Source organism: Empidonax traillii, unplaced genomic scaffold (genome assembly GCF_003031625.1).
Source record: "Empidonax traillii isolate 1590-97213 ecotype Southwest subspecies unplaced genomic scaffold, ASM303162v1 scaffold1704:size71334, whole genome shotgun sequence".
In the NCBI taxonomy this organism is placed as follows: domain Eukaryota; kingdom Metazoa; phylum Chordata; class Aves; order Passeriformes; family Tyrannidae; genus Empidonax; species Empidonax traillii.
In genome coordinates, this window is record NW_020956897.1 from 11867 (window position 1) to 27653 (window position 15787).

A 15787-nucleotide genomic window follows, 5' to 3' on the forward strand; every position below is an offset into this window, starting at 1 on the left:
TCAATTTACAATCAATGTAATAATCCATTTAGGACCTCAGTAACTTTAGGGGGTTTTCTACCGTGGTTTCCAAATAATGAGCAGAGGGACTTTCTACAGGATGCAAAGACTAACTGTGCTCAAGTGTGGGGGGGGATGAAAGTAAATAATCATTACAATGCACTTTCTTTTTGTGTTTCCTTTTTCTGTTTGTTTGTTTGTTCTTGAACAGATTGAAAACATAGATGCATGCCTGAGTTTCTTGGCTGCTAAGGGGATTAACATCCAGGGGCTGTCAGCAGAAGGTGAGTGCATTGGTTGTTTAAAATTTGATTTTAAATAAGGAACCTCAGTTACTACTTGTAAATGCAACCACAGCGTGAAGTGTAAATTTAATTTTTGACAGTCTTTGCTGCTTTTTTCCCCCCATGTCAGCATGAGAGGTAAGTAAAATTCTAATATTCTAATCTCTACACAGCTGACTTGTAAAAATAATCAATGAGACCAAATTAGAATCCAGTCACTTTTTTGTTTCTTTCTGTTGAAAACCAGAAATTTCTTATCTCACTTCTATAATACTGACCAGTGTATGTTTTACAGATATAAGTGAACTGCTGGCAGTTGCTTGCCTGTTGAGAAAGAAAGTTATTTCCTTTCTCTTGAATTATTCTTACCCGAACAACTTTCTTCTTTTTTTTTAAAGAAAGGTTATTTTTTTAAGAAAATTTGCTTCCAAATGCACGAAACAATAAAATTCAAGTGTTTTGAACCAAAGCAAAAAAGATGAGATTTTGACTTCTGATTATTCATTCTGCTTTTGAAGAGCACCAGAATTTTTTTGAAACCCAAACATGACTCAATTTGCTATATTTCTTTATGCCAGTGAACGATACCTACTGACTCAGAAGCTGTTTTGCTATTATCTTATTAAGAGATCAAACAGATTTCTGTCATCCTCAGCACCAGATTTCACTTGTATTTTTTAGTTTAAATGTGCTGGAAAAGCAACTGGGTTCAGTAGCTGAATATATTATATGACATCAGTGCTTCACAGAGCAAACGTGTGGCATCAGGTGAGATTTCAAGTTACATTTGATGACTGAGTCTCTTCCTGAGCTCAGTTTGGAGGAGGAGGAGAATCAAATCATGCACTTGTGTGCCCTTAACTGGAGTGCCTGTATGTTTAAAAGCCATGGGTTTTTTTTAACTCTGAAGGAATCCTACAGCTCAAGTGAGGGAGGCAGGAAAGGATGTGTAGGTGTGCTGGGCTGGCAGCTGAGCACCACATGGCTGCTGACTCAGTCCTGGCAGGATGGGGAGAGGACAGGAAGAGCACAAGTGACAAAACACGTGGATCAAAATAAAGGCAGTCTCGTGACCGAGGGGAAGGGGAGGAAAAACGCAAAACAAGCGATGCTGAGGCGATCACTCACCATCTCCCACGAGCAGACAGACGCCCTGCCAGGAAACAAACACCCTCAACACCCTCCCACCACCTCACCTACCTCAGTGTTTGTGTCTGAATGTGATGTCACGTGGCATGGGATGTCCCTTGGGTGTCAGCTGTCCTGGCTGTGCCCCCTTCCAGCCTCTTGCCCACCTCTAGTCCACGTCCCAAGGAAGGGCAGTGTTGGATGAAGGGGAAGCCCTGACACTGTGCATGCACCACTCAGCAACAGCCAGAGCTGGTGCCTTGTCAGCGCTGCTTTAGTCACAAATCCAAAACTTTCCTTATGGGCACGGTTTGAAGTGTTGGCTGAAACACGCTTTTCCTTGCTGATGAATAGTGATGTTAATGGAATGTTTGCTAGATAACCACTGTGGATGTCCCCGATGGTGAAACCCATCGTGTACACAGCTTTTACGTACATACCTACACGTAAAAAAACCATAAAAATAGAAAAAAAATATAAAATTACCAGAAAATTAAAGCTACTATTTAAAAAAAAAGATCATTAAAAATTAGAGTTTAAAATTACATGTTGACAGTTAAGCAAGTAGCTTAAAACATTCCTTGCTGTCCCCCAAAGTAACTTTCCTATCTCATCTTACAAGTCACTCTAAAACGTGTTTTTGAAATGCAGTGTCACTAACTTTGAGGTGGTTTGTGAGTGTGGGAAGGAGAATAGCACATGTTTAGTACACGTTGTTCTAACCTGAATATACCACAACTAATGGAAGGAGGAGGCTGAGTGTTGGGTGTATCCTTAGGCTGGTCTAGAACAGCAACAACAAGTATTTTCCTCCGAAGAGAAGCTCTACTAAGCTCTGCCTGAGAACAGCAATAAATGCCTTGATTGCTCAGTTATAATCAGGAGGATTCTCATGTCAAGAAAAGGAAGCACGAGCTAAAATTTCAAACAGCAGAGAGTTTATTCACCAGGAAACGATGAAAAAGAAAATGCCACAGGGTCTGTTGTAAAAGCCAGTTTTGACCTTGACGTGATTGCGTAAATGTTGTAAAGGCACAATAAGTTTCACATTATTTACCTGGCTTGATACAAGGCAAAATCCAAGTGAAACAGCAGAGCAGTTGACAGGAAAACTGTCTGGGTGTACGAAGTTGGCAGCGTAGCGTTGCTCACGCTGGGGAAGGGACAGCATGATTAATGTCCCTGGCGCTCCTGCCAAGCCTCAAGTCGGACCCAGCAGGATCCATGTTGTCCCATGGCTTCCCTCATTTGGTATTTCTTCCTTTCTTTCACACTGTCTAGGAATTAGTGTATTAAATCACACGGAAGCTGAGAAGGGACCTGTAATGTTCGCTGCCAACACACAAATGAGAGCATTTACTGGCTCCACCACTAACACTGAAGGAAGAGAGTGACAACTAGAGAGGGGAGGGAAAATAAAAGACTTCAAGTGCAAAAATAAAGTAAATTTCTTTTTTTTTTTACTCATTCCTGAACTGTGCTGAAGAACACAGGATCACTTAAAATGAGGAGTACCATTACCAAATGAGCCAGTGTTTCTGTGCAAGCTGCCAAGGCCTGCTAGGTCAATGCAAATAACTTTATTTACTTCACTGGCAGATCCTCATCTAGGAGGAGAGAAAAGGCTGTGACTGCTTCCAAACAGGAATAATTATTGAAGTCTCCTGGGTTGCTTAAGAACATGTATTTTTCAATAGTACAGTTTTAGTGTGCAGGGAGGTTAATGAGTCAAAGCTGGAATTTGGACGACTCCTAGATGTTGAAATAATTTGGAATTTCATGTGTCATATTCTTCCACTATTGAAAAGTCCGGCTTTGATATATGTGTACCACTCAGACATAGTCCATTTTTATGGATTTATGCAGTGGAGATCCTAAGGGTCTGCAATCACTGATGATGACCACGTTATTATGCTAGAAGCAGGTCCCCTTCCCCAGCAACGTGGGGGCAAAATGCATTCCCATGTCAAAGATTTTTAGATCCTAAGATCCCCTTTTGTAAAGAAAACTATGGAGACAATTAATTTCTCTTCTTGCTGCAATTTTTTTATTGTCCATTGCTTTGAACTGTCTCTCCACACCCACGCTCTTAAAATTGTCTCCACACTCAGCGAGGTTTTAGACTCCTGGAATTGCAGCTGCCCAGCGAAGCTTGCTCTCCTTCACACAATATTTCCTTGCTGCCAAGATTTTGAAGATTATGGAGGACATAAATGTGGAGCAGAAACTCAAACTGATGTCCCAGATAGCATCTGCACCTCTTCTGGGTTGCAGATTAGCTGGATAATAATCAGCTGCACAAATCACGGGACCATAAAACGATGAAAGAAAAAGCCTTTCTAGATTTTGGAACAACCACAGTTCAAGCTTTTTGCCTCTGAAATGACATTCACGCTTCTGTAGGTAAATGGATTTCCATGTACACTCCCCAGTCCCCTCTCTTCATAGCAGAGGTGTTCTCCCCTGGGTTACAGGGGTGAAATTCCAGCTGTACAGGAAACAAGCAAACAACAGAGATATTCCAGGGTGAAGATTTCCAAAGAGTAGATCTGTGGGAGTTCCTGTGAAAACCAAGTTCCAGTTTCCTCTCAAATATCCAGAGTGTTTGTTTCCAATATCCAAGACAGTAATTTTTGGCCCCACATTTAAAATGGATGGGTCACATCCTTGTCCTTATCTAAGTCAATAGGAATATTGGAGCTGACCATGGACTGGGGGGGACTTGAAGCAGGAAGCAGTTGAGACTGTGCTGATGGGCAGAGTGCAGGGAGGCTGAAGTACTCTTTGAAATACTCTTTTTTGTACAAAGTACAGGGGTGAACTGCCAGGAGAATTACCTCAGTCTTAGAGATAAGAGAAACAGGGCTACCTCTGAAAGTCTGGTTTGAGATATTTTGCTTCAAATCCAGAGGGAAAGCGACTGCTTTAACTCATTAAAGGAGTTTTTCTTTTTTATTATCATTTTTTGGTCACCCGAGGAAAAAAGTCAGAAGCAGGTTGCTCTTCTGATAAATTCAACAGAAGACGGGCAGCCATAGAAAGCCACAGATTTTAGGTGGGTTATTGTTATAACTGCCTGTCATTTCACATGGAAATCAGTTTCCAGTTGCTTATAGCTTTGCTAAATGTACATAAGCAGGCCCATGGTAATTTCTTTTATCTTCTGGCCTGTATTTGTGCAGTTAAGCTTCCCAGTGCCTCTGGGTCTGTTTAGTTATGCTTCAACCTGCGATTAAATGCTACTTTCCTTACAATTCCCATGAGTAATTTGAGTTCTTTGCTGGAGATAAGGAGATCCTTTTTAGCCTGCTCTGCTGTCTTTTGTGTCTGTTTTACCTTATTGTCTCCTTCCACCCCTGTCCTCCCTAGCTAAACACAGATTACTGAAGAGAACCTGCAGATTAGAGAAGGAACCTGCCTGATGCTGATGGCGGTGGGAGAAGGTTGTGTTTGTTCGTGGCACTGCATGGGAGCAGGAGTGTACTGGGAGAAGGGGAAAAAGGCAGGATTAATTGGGGCCCTACTGTTCAGGGAGAGACTAAAACTGGCCAAGAAAACACAAGAGTGCAACAAAAGTGGGAATGATAATCCTTTAAACTAGGGAATGAGGAGGCAGTGATGGGAGAGGGCACTGGTGGAGGGGCCAGACTGCAGGGAGGAAAAAATGGGTAGGAAATTGAGTCAAAAAGAATGAGAGGAAAGGAATATCCTGGGTCTGGGTGTGGTGATGGGGCCACTTGGGGAAGGTCTGGGATTCTCTGAGGACATGGGCCAAGACAAATTGAAGAGTGGAAGTAAATTCTGTTAGTGGTTAGGAAGAAAAAGTAGATTGAGGTGCAGATAGACAAGGAGATGGAAGCTGGTACAAGAAGGAAAGCAACAGTTTTAAGCTGTGAGCCTGAGTTTTGCTGGCTAAAGTGTTTAAGAGCAGGAGCTGGTTTGTACAGCAAAGATGAGCAACATGAGCAGAAATGTGGCTGGGAGAGGGAGTAGAGGATAGAGCAGAGCCCATCACAAACTCAGAGCAGCCCTTCAACCGGAACTGGGAGCAGAAATCAAAATTCTGGTTCTTGCCTTTATGTCTTGCCACGTGTCCTTTTCTTCCCATCTTGCACTAACCCACACAGAGGGATACAAAAGCATAGGGCAGCAGTAAGCTGGATTTGTTCAAGTGGTCTGTATAGCACAGGCAGAAGTTCAGCTGTTTGATGTACCTTTCTTAATTCACTTTTTGAATTAAGGAAATTAAACCTCCTAAATAATTAAAGCACGGCACATTAAGGTTGTCTGCAAGACGGTTTGCACTCTTGCCTATTATTTATCAACTGCATGGTCTGATAAACCTCTTCGTCTTTTTATTTCTGTTTGCTTTTACATTTTTGCATTTGATACTGTATAAAGAACAGGATGGCATTTAGGAATTTAAAACTTTATGCATTCAATGTCAAGCTCTCTTTGGGTGTGTTGGGTATATATTCCTTATCAGCCTGTGATAGTATCAAGCTGGCAATTATCTATTTTAATACAGCTATTTCACCCAGTAGTCATATTTTCTAGTGCAAAACTTGCATCAGACTTTCTTAGTGGAAATCATTAGTATGATATTCCAGAAATTATACAGTGCTGTGTGAGAACGAAATAGTTTTTCTGCTTTGTGCAAATTTAGGACTGGGAAATCATTCACAGTGTGCTGTCATTAATGCACTTGTTTTTGTGGGGGTTCTGTTTTGGGTATTTTTAGTTACTTTAGTTTAAAGGAAAGATTTGAAGGAACTTGCTTTTGAAGCAGACTGGCATTAACACAGACTCTAGCAGAAATGTGAGTTATCACTCAGTCACCGCAGGGAAGAAATTAGTTATTTATTTGTCGTTGGTGCTCACTGGTAATCAACTGTAATGCCAATTAGATGTGCAGAAAGAAACTTGTCCTGAAGGATATCCCAAAGGAACTTGGTTCAGACAGAGTTCTGGGGGTGCAGTGGCTGACCCGCTGTACTGTCAGAGAGAAAAAAATCACCGGTGGCTGACGAGTGACTTCTGATCGTTGCCTTGCAGAAATCAGGAATGGGAATCTAAAGGCCATCCTGGGCCTCTTCTTCAGTTTATCCCGGTACAAGCAACAGCAGCAGCAGCCACACCACCATCCGTCCCAGCAGGCTCCCCCAGCATCCCAGCAAGCAGGGCCTCCATCCCAGTGCCAGGTCGGGGTTCCAGCTCCGCTCCACACTCCGTGCCAACAGCCCCCGCAAGCTGCGCAGCACCAGTTCAAAGCACAACCAGAAATGCAGTCCAGGTGGGGAAGTTTCCTTTGAGTTGTTTGTTTGTTTGTTTTTCATTGTTTACCTTTCTCTTTCTCTTTTTTTTTTTTTTTTTTTTTTTTTTAATTTGCTTCTCATTAAAGGTCTTGAAAAGCCAAAGAAACTCCTTTCATTTAGTCCTTCTCTGGAATAAAGTGTGTTGGAAATGGAATGCTGAGTAGGAATTCATGCCTTCGGAAGCCAAAACAGATGTGTTTAAATATGTTTCTCAGTGTTGGAAATCTGCAGCCCCAATGGGTGTTACATACCTGCTAGACCCACACAGTGTTTTAAAAGGATGTTTCTCTCACTGTTTCTTTTGCTTCTTTCTACTCACAAAGCTTTGCATGTTGTTGCCCTTACAGAACATCTTTTTTAGGCTTATGAAAACCGACTTCAGTTCTCAGATTACAAGAGTTTCAGTCCCCACTAAGAAGTGGAAGGCTCTGACAGTGGTAAAAGAAATAAAGCTCGTAACACCTGGTGGCAATCAAACTCAAATCTAGGCTGCTTGGTCAAAAAGAATATGCTGCTGGCTTTACATGAAAAATAATTTTCATAATTGGTGTTTGTTGGCGCTCCCAGATCAGAGTACAGATGAATAGAAGGGGTCTTTGTTTCCTGAATGTCTTTAATGCTGGGAGTGCTCTGTCCAGTTTAGAATAAAAACAGTTTATGAGGCTGTACCACAGTGAATGCCTGTAGAGCCTTCTGCTGGTCTGACCCTTCCACTGCTGAGACAGCGAGGCTTTAGTGGGGATGAGTGGGCAGAATTAAAAGCAGAAGCCATATTTGCACAACTGATGAAGCATAAAGGCTTTTTCTGGTTTTTGCATATCTCAAATTAAGGTGTGTTTGTGTTAACACACACTGAGGTGAACGCTGGCTTAGCTGCTGCTTCGTGAGGGATATGAACAGTTTAACTGGAGCCTTCCAACTGAGACTACTCAGAGCTTATTTGGGTTTTGCTTCTATGTCTTTCTCCACTAATTATGCTCATTTGGGCTCAGGCAGTAGCTTTGTGTAATTGAAAAACGCAATCTTGCTACAGCATGTATAAGCTTGTACAGGAAATAATTAGCATAATACAAAGATTTGTTCGAACATATTTCTGCAGCTTTTCCGTCAAAAGCATGCAGAGATGCATGGGACCATTTGAGCATCACTTTGATACTTTCAGTCTGTTGTGTGGATCAGACTGCGTTTCAAATTATTCAAAAACATATATCCCAAAGTTCTTAAATGTCCTGTTTTCACGGTATATCCCAAAGTGCTGAGATTCTGCAGGAAATACGTATAATAAAGGATTGAGAAGGAAAAGAGGAATAAAGTTGGGGGTTGCATGCAGATTTGCACGTTCATTACTCTGTAAAAATTACTTAATTTCGAATTGTAGGAGTTTTGACCTGAAGTCGCACTTGGGCCAGAAGGCTTTTATTTCTGTGAAAATTCATAAAAGCTCTTTCCTCCCTAAAACTGGTTACTAAGTTCAGTGGCTTAAAAAAAAAGAATTTTCTTTGTTCACTGTTATCTTCCGCTTTTTCTTTCCTGTCACAGTGCATCTCCCAGGGACTCATCCCAAAGCAAAATCATCCGATTCACTCTTGGTCAGAAAAGGTCTTCTAGGTTAGCATTTCTTCATCTTCTGCAAAGCATGAATAATCCTTTTGCAACATTTCTGGATGCATGTTTAGGGTTCCTGTTGAAAACAGTTTTGTGACTAGGTGTTTACAAACAGCTGAAATGTGAAAGTTTTAGATGGGTTTAATTTTTTTCTCTCTCTCTCTCTTTTTTTTTTTTTTTTTTTTTTTTTTTTTTTTTTTTTTTTTTTTTTTTTTTTTTTTTTTTTTTTTTTTTTTTTTTTTTTTTTTTTTTTTTTTTTTTTTTTTTTTTTTTTTTTTTTTTTTTTTTTTTTTTTTTTTTTTTTTTTTTTTTTTTTTTTTTTTTTTTTTTTTTTGGTGGGGTGTGGAATGCGTTTGGGCCCGCAAGACAATAATTTCATTTTCTTGTTCTTACGAGCTTCTGCTTTTGAGAACAAAACATGGTTCTGGGAGTTCTTGCCCCACTGTACTAATTATACTTTGTTCTGCGTTATTGAAATCACGGAATCATAGAATGTTTTGGGGTTGGAAGTGACCTTAAAGATCACCTGGTTCCAACCCCCACCTGAGCTGCATCAGGTCTCAGCTAGTGAGGACAGTAGCTTTTTCCTGGGTCCCAGCATGACTTGCATGCCAACTCATCTGACCATCTCATCTCAGTGATCATAAGGGTTGCTGTGTTATTAATCATGTTTATTTTACTACTATGATATGTTTAAATGTTCCACTAGAACATAGTTTTACATTGGTGCCCTTTTTGCTAAGTTTGTGAACTATAACTTATGACCTTTATTCAGTTTGTCTAGATTGCTATTTCTGCTGTAAAATTTGGATTTATTTCCGGCATCTTATTTCTTTTATGATGACAGCGAAGCTCTGCAGAATAACCCCTGTTAAAAAGTTCCTTGTTTCCTTTTCATGCTCTCCCTTGATCATAATTATGGATTGACAGTTCATATTTGCCCATCAGAGGTGCTGAGGAGTAGTTAAGGAGAGTGTTCTCTAACCTCAGTTCCTTGTCTCTAACAGCAAGAACCTGGAAACGTCTCCCAAAACCTGGTTTTTCCCCCCCTTAGATTTCACAGGCACTGCTGTGAATTAATACCAAAAAATTAATACCAAAAGCAGGGGCTTAAAACCAGTCAGTTCTACAGAGGGGAAAAAAAAAAGTCTTAAGACAAAGGGTATCTTCAAGGGCGCTTTTAGCACAGAGATTTTTTGTTCTTGGTGTGTTTTTACTGGCAGTGACAATACTGACTGGGATGGAAAACTTGTCGCTTCTCAAGTAGTCACATGGTTTGAGTAGCTTTATTTAATTTCAAATGTGACAGATTTGCAAAACTTGTGTGGGGGGAGCCTTTTCTTATCCATCAGTATGGGAACATTGTCCCCTCCCTCCTGCCAACCTTTGCTGGAGAACTCCCCTCTCCTGGGGTGGTTGGCCCATACTCAGCGTTTCAAAACTCGAGGGGGGTAACTTTAAGCTGCTGTGTAGGAAACCTGTCAAACAAAATAAACTTTTAATGAACTTCCTTGTCTTGCTGACTTTCAAGTTTTAAAGAACAGTGTTTGTCACTGGTTGCCCTCTGCTGCTTGCCCTGTAGTCTCCTCTACTGCAGATGAAGCATCTCTGGGGTGTTCTCATGTCTGCAGTGATGAGTGTGGACAACTTTCTAGCACCCCCCAGCGTTGAAAGAGGCTGGATTAATTGAGATGCTCTTCTGAAAGGTTTCAGCGAAGTCAACCTCAGAACCATGATGTGCTATGCCAGATCTGTGGTGGTTTGAGTTTGTAAATTAATTTCTGGGTTTGTATTTGAATGATGCCCTTATGTCTTACGCTCTTTTGAGCTTTGAAAGCATGTGCATGCAGCTGCTGACATTTTTGCTCTTTTTCTTCATGTTTCTTTTGATATTTTCTATTTCTTTCACTGGTCTTGGGGAAGTGAAGTTATTTAGGAAGCCCTGCCAGGTTCCTTCCTGGCTTCTCTTCCTTCTCTGAGGCACAATGGTGATTTGGTGGGTTGCATCTCTATTCTCTCTGACAACTGGGACTTCTTCCTTTTACCTTGTTGTTGACACAAATTATTTAAATATTGAGATTTTAGTGTTTTATACAAAGATTCTACCACACAGAAAATACAAAGAAGGCAAAGAGTGGTCCCTTCCAGTGCTGCTGTAGCTGATGTGAACTGGTTCTATCTTTTAGTCTTTAATGTGATGCCCTTGCTCTTCAAAGCCACGAGCTGTTTCACTAAGTCCTCAGTGTGCATTTTGAGCAACTACCAGATCTTTAACTTTTTAATATTTCATCTCTTTGGTGTGTATAAATATGTATTTGTTAGTGCACAGAATACAGTACAAGCGTGAGAACTTCATGTATGAACGTTGTCTTTGAAGGACTCAAGCACGCATAGTGTTCCCAGGTTTGATGTCAGTGGCTTTCCTAATTCTGTTGGGCTTTTTTAGAAAAGTCTCCCCCCTCCCTTTTGCCCTGAAAAACATGAAAGCTTGTCTACTTACTCCAGAATCCCAACTACTTTTTTTTTTTTTTTTCTAGTTAATCAGCTAAATCTGGTTAACACAGGCTATGGTAAGAAAATACTGGAAGAGAGAGATCCCCAGGTTAAACCAGAGGCTTATACCAGCTCACTGGTAATGTGGTTGCTCTAAGAGGAGGAACTTTAGCTATGTGTGATTTTTTTTTTTTATAGGCTCAGATAATTAAACTAAAAGTTCAACTTTTGCTGGGCTTGGCTGCTGAGTTTTATAGTTTTCAGAGTAGAGATGTGATGCGCTTCTCTATAAGGGAAAAGGCAACCAGATTCCATTTCATCAGTATTTCCAAAACGTGTGCAGCATATGATGAGATGTCCAGCAGTCTGGTTTAAGAACAGTAGTGCCTCACTTAGTTTTAGCCTTGTACCAGTGGTATTGCTCCACTGAATTTACCTGTAGCTGTTTCTGACTCACAAGATTTATGGCAAGTGACCATTAATTTTGGCTCAGGGTTGTTTTTTTTTTACGATGTAAACCAGTTCAGACTGTAGCTTGTTTGGCATACACTTTTCATCTAAGATGTATCTTTGATTCTGTTCTTATGGAAGTAGAAATACCCTTATAAGTGTATACTTGCACTATTGACCCTTTTATTTTCAGCTTGTGCATGGTATCCCATAGTTTCTTTCCCAGAGTGCTGTTTTTAAGTGTATTTAATCATGCTGTAATTCTTTCATCAGACTTCCAGGTCCCACCACGAGGGTGTCCACTGCTGGCAGTGAGGCCAAAGCTCGTGGTTCTATTAGTGCCAACAACCGACGCAGCCAGAGCTTTAACAACTACGACAAATCTAAGCCTGGACTTCCTCCTCCAACCCCAACAAGCAGCAGTGACAAAGGTAAGCACTGGAGGTTTTGGCTTCCTCAGGTTTTACTCTGTAGTGGCTTCGTTTGGGGGAATTTCAGTTTTCCATTAATCTTCCAGAAGTTGTGTGTTGTATCTGAAAGCTGTGTGTCGTAAACATGGCATCTGCAAGCCAAGAACCAGCTGGCTTTTCTTGAAAAAGCTTTAGTCCTCCTTTAACATAACTGCAGTTGTGACTCGCTGTCCTGAAGGTGCATCCAAAAAATGACTTAAAAAAAACCAACCCTGGCACTGGTGAGCCATGTTTTTTTTCATTTTGCTTCAAGCACAGATAAGGGGGAGTGAATTAATCATAAAATGGGACATTTTGATTAGTAGTTTGGACAAGAATGAAAAATGGTGGACTTTAGGATTTCTTCCATGTTTTTATGGGATAAATAGTTCCGTTTGCTTTCATATCCTTCACTATCGTGGAAGATCCCTTAAATCTAATTTCAAGAATCGTCCAGCGCTGTGTTTGAAGGCAGGAAGGTGTTATATTTCATAAATGTTGCAGTGAAATGACTGTGCCAGCGCACCGGGAACGCTCGGTGCCGCGCCGTGTCCGAAGCAGAGCTTTCTTGAGTGACGTTTCCTGACTTTGTGTCCCATTCAGTAGTTTCGTGATCTGATAAGCACTCATCAGCTGGAGTCTGTAGCTCCGGGCTCTGTAATGCAGCATTCAGCAGCGGGGCTGAGGGGATGTGGCTGGTGAGAACTGAGCGAGTCGCTCCTGTCTGATCCAGGCTGGCTCAGGCTGGCGGCTGATTCCGTATCCCTAAAATCATTTCTCGGGTGAGGACGGATCAACACTGGATTTCAGGACAATCTCCTTGCAGTGACTTGACAGCAGCAACCTTGAGGCTCAAAGTCTCCTTGCTGCCTGTGCAAAAGTTCTCTAATAACTGTAATGAGGATTTTGCTGGAGGGAAGAGGACTGGTCTGGTTGAGCTTGCCTGTGGTTCTCATGCTCGATTCTTTCCTGGAAACAGTGTTCTTCCTTCTCTACAAACTCTTGTCCTAGGACTGCATGTCTGTAGATTTTGGAGTGTTACCTCAAAACCTCAGCTTGCGATGATGGCAGTGGAGGGTCCTCAGCATCTTCCAGGGATGTTCTGCAGCACCCTGATCGGATTTCGTAAAAGGAAAACATTAAATTCCCCACTCTATAACAGAACTATTATAATTATATCACAAGATAATGCATTAGCATAATATGCTGATAAATTAGCAATGTTCTACCTTGGTAAATCCAGGCTTTACTCTTTTAGAAGATACACTGTGTGAACAGTAGTGATTTAACTGTAACATCAGCACACAAGAGTCATCTCTAAATGAGAATTAGGCCTGGCTTTCAGTTAAAAGAACAAGATAGGTTACAAGGTAGGTTACTGAGGAAACCTTGTTTTCCTGTGTAGTATCTCCCCAGTCTCCTTGTGTCAATGCTCTCCTCTTCTGCTCGTGTCCCATAACTGCTGGGTTGGGGGGATGTGGTGTGGGCTTTGTCTTGTCCTGAAGCGTGGGTTGGATGGTCCCTTCTACATCTGGATGATGTGATGTTATGCTGCATGGAAGAGAGAGCTTGGGTCTATTTTGGCTTTTTACCCAGATGACTAAATAAGGAAAGTAAAGTACTGGTTTTAGTCTTTAAAAAAAAAAAAAAAAGAAAAGAAAAAAACACAAGTCCTCATGCATACAGAGAAACAACGATAATTTGTCAACTGAGTAACTAAAATATCAACTGCTTTAGACAGGCAGTTCTGGGAACCCTCATTCCTCACTGTAATTCATCTCTTGAGAAAGATAAACTGGTTGCTGAAGAAGAAGAATATGGGATGAGCTGCTTCCTATGGATATTACAGATAACTGAAAGAAACAAGGCTGGTTTTTAGGCCGACAATCTACATAAATTGCATTAAATACTCGGAATTTTGCTCTGGTCAAAATTTGCAGTCATAAATTATGGTCTTTTTAGAAAAAAAAAATTAAAAATGAGGACCTATGTAAAGTTGAACTTGAACTTTTCTTAAAAACATAATCGTGACACAAAGTTGGGCTGCATCCATGAGAAACAAAAGCAGTTGGTCTGACAAATTTTTGGCTTATTTGAAGGTAATTGTAACACTGCCAGATAAAGTTTATTGTCAAGGTACTAAGACAGTTCAGATTTTCTGACCCATATCCTGTATTTTGCCTGAGAAAATGGGACTTAAATGACTGTGTTATGTGCCAGTCTTGGGAAGTTTTCTTCTCTTTACCCAGTGCCCAGCTCTGTTGAATGTTTTTGAGGGTGGAAATGCCTCTTTTGGCACGATTGGTCACTTTTGCGAGAGAAGGTGGCCTTCAGTGCCTTGTGTCTGAGTCATTTCTTACAAAGTAGGTTGTAGTTTTTAGCTTTTATTAATCAGTGGCCTTTCCCTCCAAGCGCGGATTGTCTTGTTAGTCAATCGTCTGTGTCTTGTGGCAACGAAAGTGCATTAATTGAGAGAGAATGCATCAGAAACGAAAAGGTCAGCAAATGGAGCATGGAAGAACAGCTAGCTACTGGGAAATAAATAACCTACATTTTTTGAAAGATTCTGTGAATCAGCTACTGCTGAGACCACTGATTTTTCTAGAAATCTTGGGGAAAGGATTAAAGTCATATCAAAAAGAGAGAAGTGTTCTCTAGTGAGGATGAGTTAGACACCTACTTCGGTGCTATGGGCACCTTCTTTGAGGTTAGGGCCTGACAGCCTTAACTTGCTTTTTGGAGTTAGCTCCTCAGATTAGATGAAAAATTCCCATCTTATAGGGAATTTCAGTGCCCTTTTTCCTCACCTCACCTCAGTGGTAACATGCTATGGTATGGCTTTTTATTTATTGGCACAGTAATGAGCCATTTATAATTCCAGTAACGTTCTAGACAGGGTATTTTTAAGTGTGTAACTGGTGTTACAGGCTTTTCCTGAAGAAAAATGAAATTAAAGTTTTAATTGCATTTTCGGATTGCAGGGGAAAAAGCAACTTAGGCTTGTGATTTTTTTTTTTTTTTTAATATCTTCCTAATCCCTTCATACAACTGGAGCTTTTTAATTCAATTCTGAATTCTCAGTTACTTAGTCCATTCTTGTGTTAGAATACCCTGTATTTACTTCATGCATTTCTAAGTGTACATTTGGTTTACTTTGGTGTCCTGAACTCATTTAAATTATCAAAAACATCTCTAAGGAGTATAAAGAGGCGGATGAGCATTGCATTTCTGTGCCTTTGTGTAATTATTAGTTACTAGTTATTTTGAGGTTCCACATTACCATGTCCTTCTAATTGTCTAATATGATCACCAAACAAAATATAGCAAATATTTTATTTGCATCTGCAATTTAGATTGCATAAATATATATTTTTTTTTTTTTTGACCAGAGCAAGGTGGAGCAGAACTGTGTCTTAGGTAGTATCAAGAATGAAACTTAAATATATTGAAACATACAGCTTCAGTAAGGACTTTGATACCCTAGATTTTTCTCATTAATTCATTTCAGTGCTTTGCTTACATACATCTTTTGAGATGTGCTTTGAGAGCAGCCTCCAGCTTGGCCAAATGGTGGGTATTTTTGACTAACTCTGAACACCCTCATATCTTCACTGTTCTGCAGGCCCTCAGTTTGCATTTCGCAGTCTCAAAAGTCTGGTAACGTTGTAAGGAAATGTTCTGCTTATTACTTGGACCCAGTTTATATAATCAATGAAATTATGAAGCCATAGGACATATCAATGTAATATGCCATCTCCACTTCGTTTATGATGTGATGCAGTAATGTGACAGGCTTGCACACTTTATTTTTTTTTTTTTATTCTGTTTTGTTCCTGATATTTTATTTAAAATAATCCTACAGAGGGCAGTAGAAGTCTGTGGGGAAAAAAAGAAATGACACTTTTCCTTTGGGTTGAGTGTAAGGTAAAAATATCAGTAGAAAAAACAACCACTGCCAGAATTTGGCCATTTTCACCTCAAAGAGGTCAAAGGGGATGTTTATTACTCAGATTTGTGAAGAAGGCAGTGCTAATGATATCAGGTTTCTCTTAAATAGATAGTG

General features: G+C 40.4%; 1 protein-coding gene across 1 annotated transcript in view; it reads left to right on the plus strand.

The window, feature by feature from the left end:
- Positions 1 to 211: 211 nt before the first annotated feature.
- Positions 212 to 15787, plus strand: part of LOC114070828 (neuron navigator 2-like) — a gene marked incomplete at both ends in the record, with an annotated part of 46098 nt that continues 30522 nt past the window's right edge. Inside the window, 4 exons of the mRNA XM_027908419.1 lie at positions 212 to 284; positions 6468 to 6705; positions 8267 to 8335; positions 11549 to 11706. Coding sequence (XP_027764220.1) covers positions 212 to 284; positions 6468 to 6705; positions 8267 to 8335; positions 11549 to 11706 — 538 coding nt within the window. The remainder of the gene's footprint in view (positions 285 to 6467; positions 6706 to 8266; positions 8336 to 11548; positions 11707 to 15787) is intronic.